Genomic DNA, 9,932 nt, shown 5'->3' on the forward strand with positions numbered 1-9,932 from the left:
ATAGAGCTCCAAGGAGATTATGTTGAAAAATAAAAAAAAATTTACCCAAAAAAAATTGTTTTTATACTTCATTCTAAGGACTTATTGAACTACCCTCGTAGGAATTTTTATCATTTATAAACTAAATAATAATAGTTTAATTAATCGAAAAAGATTCCAAGTGATTTATATACAACCACTAATTTAGATTTACAGAATAAACCATTACTAAAAACATTTATCTGATTTGAAGACACAATTTTTTCTTAGTTTAAAACAATGAGATTAAATAAATGCATTTTGAAATTTTAGTCAGTCCTTTACTTAAATCAAATTTTTTGTTTAAAATAAGTAAAAACTGTGATGATTTAAATTTAAAAAAATTTGACTCTCTTTGAAGGTACGTACTTCTACTTTAAATTAGAAAAGAAAAATTAAATAAACAATTTCTTAAACTTAAACATAAATTTTCTCTTGCTGATTTGTACTTTATAATGCAGAATGCCATAATTCGTAAAATAAATTTGAAATCAATAATGCTTCAATATTGTTGAATAATATATTTGTTTATCATATAATTAAATATATGGAATTTCCAGAAGATATACTTATTTTACATTTCCATAATTATACGCAAGTTAAATAGTTAGGATATCTTGGCCACATCATTGGCAATTCGCATACGTATATAATTGGGAAATTTATGGAATGTCCATGGGATATCTTGAGATATGTTCGCAATATCAAAAGCATGTCTCCATTTTCACAATTTAAGCATTCCGCCATGATTTATCAGCCTGTGTCCAGTCACATGGGGTATTAACTTTGTAGTATAGATAACTTCATCAATGGTTGGAAATGATATATAAACGTGCATTACGGATGGGAAAACACCTAAATCTCTTCCCTCTGGATTAATTCTTAATTTCTGGTGGATTCCGAATTTCATAGCTGAGTAATGCTGATCCCCTAAACGTATTTCAGCATACCGTGGACCATAACGAAGATCATGTTTAACCGTTTGATTATGTTGATTATGATTGATGGAAAGCGAGAGGGAAAGTGAAACTGCAGGTGGTGAAGCTGAAGGTGATGTAACTATAGGTTCTATACATTTAAGTTTTGAAATAAAAAACGCCTCCTCGGACTTCATTATAAAAACGTTATATTGCACAGATTTCCTTGAATTTCCTCGAGGCTGCATCCAGTAGGGTACGGAGGCAGTTTTGCTGATTTTTCCTTCAAAATGAGTACCATCTTCCATTTCTACAACGATGTGTTCTTCAAGAACTTCCGGAAATTCATTTGCACCTAATTACGTTAGAAATTTTTTAAATTTATATAGTTGTAGCATACTAGTTGCGTAAGAATTTAACAATTTTCAACAATCTCTAGCCAAAAACGAATGACCAATGTTTTAAAAAAATACAAAATGGATTTTTTAAACAAGTTTTTCGAAACGATAATTCTAAAAAAATTTTAAATCTAGAGTACTCAAATACGGTTGTCGTTTAAAAGGATTTAAAGGAAAAAAGTCTGCATTATACTGCTTTTGTTTGTTTCATTAAGTTTTTATAAGATACTCTATTATCCCGGAATCTCTGAGTTTTTTTATTCAAAGAAAATACGAAATGCCTATAAAGATTTTCAAAAAAAGAATTGATGAACAACACATTTAAAGCAATATAAATAGTGTATGGAAATCATTTCAATCTTATATCTAAAATTCGATTGAATATTAAAATCAAGGATACAATATTGGACTGCAGTTTTCTATCTAAATGAAAAGTTTTGATGATGAGGTAGAATTTGGCCTCAAAACATTATTGTTCCGAGTAGTATAGTCTGGATGACTTTTTTCCATTTCTTCCTCTTTTCCCCTTCCTCATAGAACTGTCGCTCATGAACCAATCACACTGATTTTTGGAAAGGTATTTCTCTCGTTTAAAGTCTTTTTGCGAAATTCTCTTACAGAAGCTGACTTTTTTAAGTTTATGATTTAAAGATTTTTTTCCTTCAATTAGGTACATTTTATAGTGTATTTCAAAGAATGCCAGGGATTTTAAGAATTTTTTGGAAAATTCAAGAGATTTCGAGTACAGTTATGCTTAGGGTCATACATACATCTATGGATAATTCTCCACAGACAGGGCACTTTGGTGTCCATGGATTAAATTATTAAAACTACTGGTTATATTATTGTAAAACTTGGTAAAGATCTTGATTTTAATACCTCATAACAAATTTCATAGCAAAAATTAGTTTATATTATTGTAAACCAGGGTCACGTATAAATAATTAATGAACTGTTTTAAAATATATTTTGAAGTATCCTAAAACTAGACTCACGAAGTACAATCTTTATAATTTGTATCTTAATTTTAATGCAATATACACTACATATACATGCACATTTGAGGGTATTTGAAAATATTTTCGAGGTTAGGTCGATACATAAGGAGCTATCGTTGAATAATTAGGAATACCTTTTCGGGTCCTGCTTGCACGTCGGATTGAAGAAAAAGTATCTCACTACATATCCTCTAAGGTTTGAGTGCAAGCATTGGGAACTTTCTTCGTAAATAAAAAAAAACGGTCAAAAAAACCTTGCGTATTTTTTTTAGTATCCATCGACGTAACTAGCAATAACTTTTATATTTCACAGCGGAAGTTACTGAATAAAAGATTAAAAGTTGGATCAGAGCCGCAGAAAATGATTTGGCAAAGGATTTTTCAATCCACTTTACTTTAAAACTTTCGGAACACTTTTTGTGTTGTTTTCCATCGACGTAACATCCATCGTCTTGACCGTCGTTTCACATTCAGACATCAGCTGACAAGATGTCTCCACGCCAAAGGGCCAAACAATAATAACAATTGCATGAAAAAAAAAACATAATTTTGTTTAATAACGTGGACAAAATTGATTTTTCACCATAAAGTTTAGTCTCACGCAATTGGTATAATTGTTAGGACCTCAGGCTGCAGACATTTTAGAATCTTGAATTTCGCCCAACCACCCTGAAATACCTAATTACGACTTGTTACGATCCTGAATTTCGTGTGACAGATTTAGGTTAGGTTTATACCGGTGTGTTCACACGACGTGCTTGCTAGTTAGATTCAACTCTCGTTGTTTATTTATATGTATCTAATTTAGTTAAAGCTATAAACTATTATCAAATTTATTATAAATGTTTTATGGCAATTGTGCTTATTTAGTTATTTAAATTAAAAGTATGGAATTAATAAATTTTTCTTCGAAATAGTGTTTATTTATCAATTTTAACATTCTTTTTACTGTATTTCTGTTTTTAGTAGAAGAGTAAATAGCGAAATGGCCAAAAGTAAAAGGGAAAAATCGAATCTACCCTCAAAATTTTTAAAAGAATAGGAAAGGTTAAAAAAATAAGAGCTAAGGCAGCAAGAGTAAGGCGTAAATAATTAATGAAAATCCGATTGGAAAAACTAAATCTCAATTAAAGCAACATCTAACGTATTAGCAAAATGATGACAGAGTTTGAAACATTTGAAAGGACGTTTTCACATTCATTGGTATTTTTAAGATCTTTACATAATTTCAAAAGATCTGAAAGGATTTTAAAATTTCAGGTTATTTAAAAAGACTACAAAGAAGTTTTAAATAGATTCCAGCGATTTAATGGAATTTTGAAGGATTTGGAACTTTTGAGGGTATCGTAAAAGACTCGCAGGCACTTTGAAGAGCTGCATTTTGAAGAGATTTAAGCTACAAGTAAAAATTAATTCATAATTTTGAAAAATTAGTTAAAATCTTTGTTATATCCAGTATATATTTTTCATTATACTACTTCCATTATACCTCTACATGGAAAATAACCCATATATTAGAATAATTAAAAAAAAATTGAATATACCCAGCAGCCGTTTTAGTCAACAAATAAATGTATGGTAAAATATATTGACTATATTTAGAAACAGTTAGCAGTTATTTTCGTTATTAGTATTATTATTATTATGGAAAATAGTTATTGCAATAAAGTGTTATGTATTTTAAATTATAGTTATTTAAACACTTAGAGAAAAGTTGTCTTGAAACAAAAGCATAGTCCTATTGCCTGCTTTGTTTTAAACTAAGTGAACATATTTTTGACACAAATAAAATTATTTGGCTTCAAGATTAGGTATTAGGTTTAACTAGTCGCACAAGGAAATTTGTGCTGAAAAATGATTGCTGTTGAGACAAATGAAAATTTTCTCAACCTTAAATTTAAATGGAAATTCCATTTACGACACGGAACATCATTTTGCCACAAGAGGACATTTCTCTGAGTGAAACCAAAACATGCTCAATTGAGCTTTGATAGTCGATAAATTTTGAGCATCCTATAATTTGAATTCATTTTCTTTGTCTTAAAAATTTAATCACTATAATAAATGTGCAATATTTTTTATTAATAATAATTAAACTAATATATTATGCTTACTTGTACAGTCAAAGGAACCCGCAAATATGACCAGTAGAAAGCCGAAAAGAGTCCTCATTGTTTGTTTAAATAAAGATAGTAATAAAGAACTTGAGCATTATTTTTCAAGAATTGGAAGTGAATACTGACCACCCAAATGAGTCCTGCATATATATATATATATATATATATATATATACTACCTTTCATGATGTATAACCGATAACAACATCTTATTTATTCTGCAAAATAAATAGAGTGTTATTGTAGATTTCGACCCAGTTGGTGTTCTTATCAGTGTTTTATTCTAGACAAATTATTGCATGAAATAATGTGATTAAGCTCGAAGAAACATGAAGGCTAACATATTTGACAAATGATTATGTAATAATAAAAAAAATTACTTTTATAGTATGTTTCCCATCATTTAGTGTTGCGCTATTTGAGGAATAATGAAATAAATCTTGATAAGTCCATTCCCGGGTAGAAATTGCCTCTTTATGCTTAAACTAAATATTGGCTCTCACGAGACCACAGCCAGATTTTTTATCTGGAAGAATCTAGGCTTTCCCTCTGCTGGCCCTCGACAGGTTATTGTCGTGTGCTACTTGTCTTGCATTATTTATATACACACTTTTTAGCACTATAATTTTTAATTAAACTAGATAAAAAAGCTTTATTCCTAAAGATATATTTAAAAAATAATTTCTATGAATTAATTATTTTCTCGAGGGGACCTTGTAAAGCCTTCGACAAGTAAAACGGGTAATACAGCTATGAGTGCAAAAAAGTACATTAATGTTCTCATGCTTAATTATACTTAAATTTAAAAAAGACCAAATTTGCGTGCGTTCGATTCTCCGCGCTTGCCGATATTTTAATAAACTGCGTTTGTCTTTAGTTATTAGTAATAAGTCTTCTCTAGTCAAATTTAACAATAAGTTCAGTTTGAGAATAACGTGCGGGGTATAGCTAATAATAGAATGTCAATAAAAATACGAGAAAACGGAGGAGTGTTTGTCAGAGATTACAGAAAGATGTAAAATCTGTAGATTAAAATTTTGCAAAGAAAATGTATTTTACGATTGGATTGATATTTTTCTTCTTTGAATAAACAATTTCTGCTAATAGATTATGGCAATGTGCTGGTTAAACTTTAATAGGACTGCAACCATAGCATTACACTGCAGAATTTAAAGCATGATCAATTTCTAAATAATTTAATAATATTTTATTTGAATCAACAAAATAAGAAACAATAGCATATGCTTTTCAATAATAGTGTGTGAGGGACTATCTAGATTCTATAAAGACCCTATTAATAGGCCCTTATTGGGTTGCCTACTGATGACCTCGTATCTTAAAAAACAAAAGAGATAAAAGAAAAATTAAAATATTTAAGTGATACAATCATAATCTGCTAGTTTGATGAGTTCAACGTTGGCTGAACAAAAAAGTGTTAGAATAAAAATTTTGCAGTAAAAAAAGTTGATCTTTAATAGTAATTGAGAATTTCAATAATTAATTTGATTTTTTTATTAATTGAACACTTTACCAATAGAATAGTGACAAAATCACAAGTTTATTTGATTGAAGTAAATTTGTAAAAATATTGACTAGTTTTTAATCACTACATATAATAATCAATATGTGAATTTTTGTTCTCGATTCTTTTTACGTATTAAATAGTGTACGTGACATTCGTCAGGGGCGTGCTGTTGTGTTTTTATAGAATTTCGTTATATTCCTGGGACTTTACAAACTTTCAATGTATTATTTTTAATGTAAATATAGTAAGGTAAAATATATATAAATCTGGTAATAATTCTTGCTTCTCCCATTTTCAATCAGGCGCTCATGAATACGTTGTGTTGGCTAAGATGACGCAGTATGATCCAGGATTATGTGACTTAACCTATTGACAAATTTAACAATTTTGCTGTATTTTTTTCGATAAAGCTGAAAATTTTAAGCACACGCGTGCTTTTATTAATTGTTTGTATTTACCATGTTTTATATATTTTGACCAATGGTTTTCGATTATCTACTCTCTAAATCTGAATTAGTGGAAAACTACTAATTGGTAGTAGTTTTCTACTCACTCAAATAGGGCCGATTTATTTACTAGTAATAAAAAAAACTACTAATTCAATGAGTAAGAATAACTCACTAAATAAATTAGTAACTGTACCTACTAAGGGAAATAGTAATCATACTTCTAATTGGATTTGTAAAGGTATTTCTAGTTAATATTCCAAGCAAAATTAAAAACTGATTTACAATCAAAAGAATTTTATTTAAAAACATTAAAAATTGAACTTAATAGCATTAAAAGGTCTTACAAGATAAAAAGAAACTGCAAAGTCGTATTTTTTTCTCTTCTATAGCTATAGAAAGCTATAAAAACATAAGGCGATAAACGAAAAATACGCATATAATTATGAAACATTAAAAATTATGCTAACAATATACTCAATCTTGCTTCATGGAAAGCTTGGATTATTATTTTTAATTTTATAAGCTTTGATTATTTTTATTATTTTTTATCATTATTTTCGATTTTGAATTGCATTAATGAAATATTAAAAAACCTAACGGAATTTTTAGCATCAATAGTTACCATTTGGTATACATAGCTGCCCATGAAATTATAAAAAAGGATACAGATCTTACGTACTCTACATTGAGAACGAAGTGCAGTTTATACAAAAGGTCTAACGCGGATTTACTTTTCTTGGTTTCAAAATCTGAATTAGTAGAAATTCTACTAATGCAATTAGCAGCATTATATCTAGCTGTTAAATTAGTAATGCTATCACTTTCTACTACTTCAGATAGCAAGCTTTATGTTATTCAAATGAATTAGTGAGCCTATTCTACTAATCTGCTTGATAACACCAGCTTGCTAATTCAATGAGTAGCAATGCATTTCTACGAAAACATAATCTGTTGAATATATTCTTAAATACCTTCTGCTGGTTTTTGAGTTTTAGAAGTAAGGGTTATGTTTTCTAAATTTATATTTTCAGTTTGTATTGTTATATTAATAATACTTGCATATTAAGTATAAAATACTCAGAACAATGAAAAGCCACATTTGATGTTAAGGCTGCTTTAAAAAAATTATTTTTAGTGTGTTATATAAGTTTTAAGGCATTTTAAGCTTTAATTAACCTATCTTAACATACAAATAAACTTGAAATTAATTTTTATTAATTTTTACATTAAATATTTACTATTTAAATATTCCAACCTAAAAGTTAGGCTAGAATTTGTATTTCATTTTTGATCGTTAATAATACACATTTTTTGCTCATTTTATATACAAATTTTTTCTATATGCATTAATTAAGTTCATTATTCCTTATAGTGGATTGCAGCTTACATGTCATAATAATGTAATTGTTTTCTTTGCTATAATAAGAAAGTTTTCAAGCCCAAATTAAAATGCATCTTAATAATGCTACCCTGTTTCGCGAGCTCGCGACACTAACACACCTAAAACTTAATAAGTAAAAAATTTTAATTTACGCTATTATAGTATGCTAATGAATATATAAAATTTAATTAAGTTACTTAAGTTATAGGATCTTAGTACAAACGTGTGATTCATACAAAAAAATGCAAAAAAGGAAAACACCGTTATCGAAAATGTAAATATTAAATTTATTGAAATTTTATAAAATCTTTGGTAGAAAGTAAAATTAGATTTTTTTCGAAATATTAATAATTCTTTCAAAGTCAGAAAAATTGGTTTGTGACGAAATAGTTTTGAAATTAATAAGGAAAAACCAATAGATAATTTCTGAATTGAAAAGTACATTATCAAATTGTTCAAGCGAATAGCTCTATTTGGTTTTACGTATTTCGCATTTTAAACAATTATATATAAAAATCTGCTTTATTTCTTTGAAATGGGTAAGTTTTTATTTGACATTCGTAATCAAGTGAAAAGTATAAAGGGAATTGGGAAAGTTCCATTGAAATAAGTTAGGTTAACTAAAATTTCTTTTCAGAAAAATTGAAGACGTTCGAGGAATTCAGTGTGGAAGCAATTAAAAAAAGTTATTAGTGTTCTAGTTTTAATATTAATATAAAATGTTTTTAATTCAGATGGAACTAACTTTTTTCATTATTGGAATTAAGTCGTCCGATTTCATTAATTTCTAAATGTATTTGAATAAAATTCTTTTGATAGTAAAATCAGTTTTTAATTTTATTTGAAACTACCATTTCAAATAGTCACTAGCAATACATTTACCCACTCATTGAGTAGTAGCATTACCAATTCCTTCAGTGCATACAGTTAATAATTCATTTAATCAGTTATTCTTACTCATTGAATTAGTAGATTTTTACTAATTAATAGTAAACGAATCTACACAATTTTAATTAGTAGAAAACTACTACCGATTAGTAATTTTTTACTAATCCAGATTTAGAGAGTGATGGGAAGAAGTTGTCTTCACTAGGGTGGCCCAAAAATGCATGACAAAATTTTTTGCATGCAAGAGGGCAACGACTCCCCCCCCCATTTTATTCTAAATCCGAAAAAAAATTCCATAATTTTTTTTTCATTTTCGATTTTAACAGGTGCCGGTTTTGACTTGAAGTTTCCCATGTAAAATGCATGAGAAAAATCACTTTTTTAAGTTTTTAAAATAATTTTTTAAGATTTGAAAAAATGTGACGGGAAAGTAGGGGGGTCTTTAGAGAATTATCCAACGAAGAATTTCATCTTTCAGACATATATGTTTTACACCCCTAACTCACCTCCACGAGTACTTGAAAACTACCCTTAAAACCAAAAATGTCAATTTTTGATGAAATCGACATTTTAAACACTGTATTCTCGCATTTTTTACTTAAAATTATTAATATTGGTCTAGTAGATATATTTATTGTCATTTGTTAATTACTTTTCAATTATTTAAACAAATAGAATTAGTTTAAATTTTTTTTCTCGAAAATTCGTTTTCCCCATAAAAATTATTACTATTAGTCTGGTAGAATATTTATTGACGTTGGTTAATTAATTTTTCATTATTTAAACAACTGGGATTTGTTTGAACAAATTTTATAACATTCGGTTTTTCCTTTAAAAAGTATTAGTATTGGTCTAGTGAAATATTTATTAATATTAGTTCATTAATTTTAAATTGTTTAAACAAATGGAATTCCTGAAAATAATTTTTTATTAAAAATTATTGATATTTCTTCAGTGGAATATTTATCAACATTGTTTGATTAATTTTATTTAAAAAAAAATTTTTTTGAGAAAAATTATTACTTAAATATTACTGATAAATTAATTATTATTAAATCCATGATTAATTAGTTATTAATTATTACTAATAAATATTCCACTAGACCAACAGTTATTGTTATTATTATTATTATTACACTATTAAGCCATTTCCCTTTCGGGGTAGGCGTGACTCACTCGGCAGGGGAGAGGAGTAGTGTGTGGATGGGATAGAGATTTTTCAGATTGATCCAGAATTCTCG

General features: G+C 27.9%; 1 protein-coding gene across 1 annotated transcript; it reads right to left on the reverse strand.

The window, feature by feature from the left end:
* Nucleotides 1-668: 668 nt before the first annotated feature.
* Nucleotides 669-2,771, reverse strand: LOC117179073. The gene is made up of 2 exons (XM_033370713.1): nucleotides 2,466-2,771; nucleotides 669-1,290 (listed from the first exon to the last, which is right to left on the reverse strand). Exon 2 carries the CDS (start codon nucleotides 1,241-1,243, stop codon nucleotides 743-745), a length of 501 nt encoding a protein of 166 aa, XP_033226604.1. The 5' UTR covers nucleotides 1,244-1,290; nucleotides 2,466-2,771; the 3' UTR covers nucleotides 669-742.
* Between the last annotated feature and the right edge of the window lie 7,161 nt (nucleotides 2,772-9,932).

Source organism: Belonocnema kinseyi, chromosome 8 (assembly GCF_010883055.1).
Source record: "Belonocnema kinseyi isolate 2016_QV_RU_SX_M_011 chromosome 8, B_treatae_v1, whole genome shotgun sequence".
Taxonomy (NCBI): domain Eukaryota; kingdom Metazoa; phylum Arthropoda; class Insecta; order Hymenoptera; family Cynipidae; genus Belonocnema; species Belonocnema kinseyi.

What these genes read in the sequence shown, in the direction of transcription:
- LOC117179073 (XM_033370713.1), bottom strand. Translation starts at nt 1,243, where the DNA reads ATGGAAGATGGTACTCATTTTGAAGGAAAAATCAGCAAAACTGCCTCC.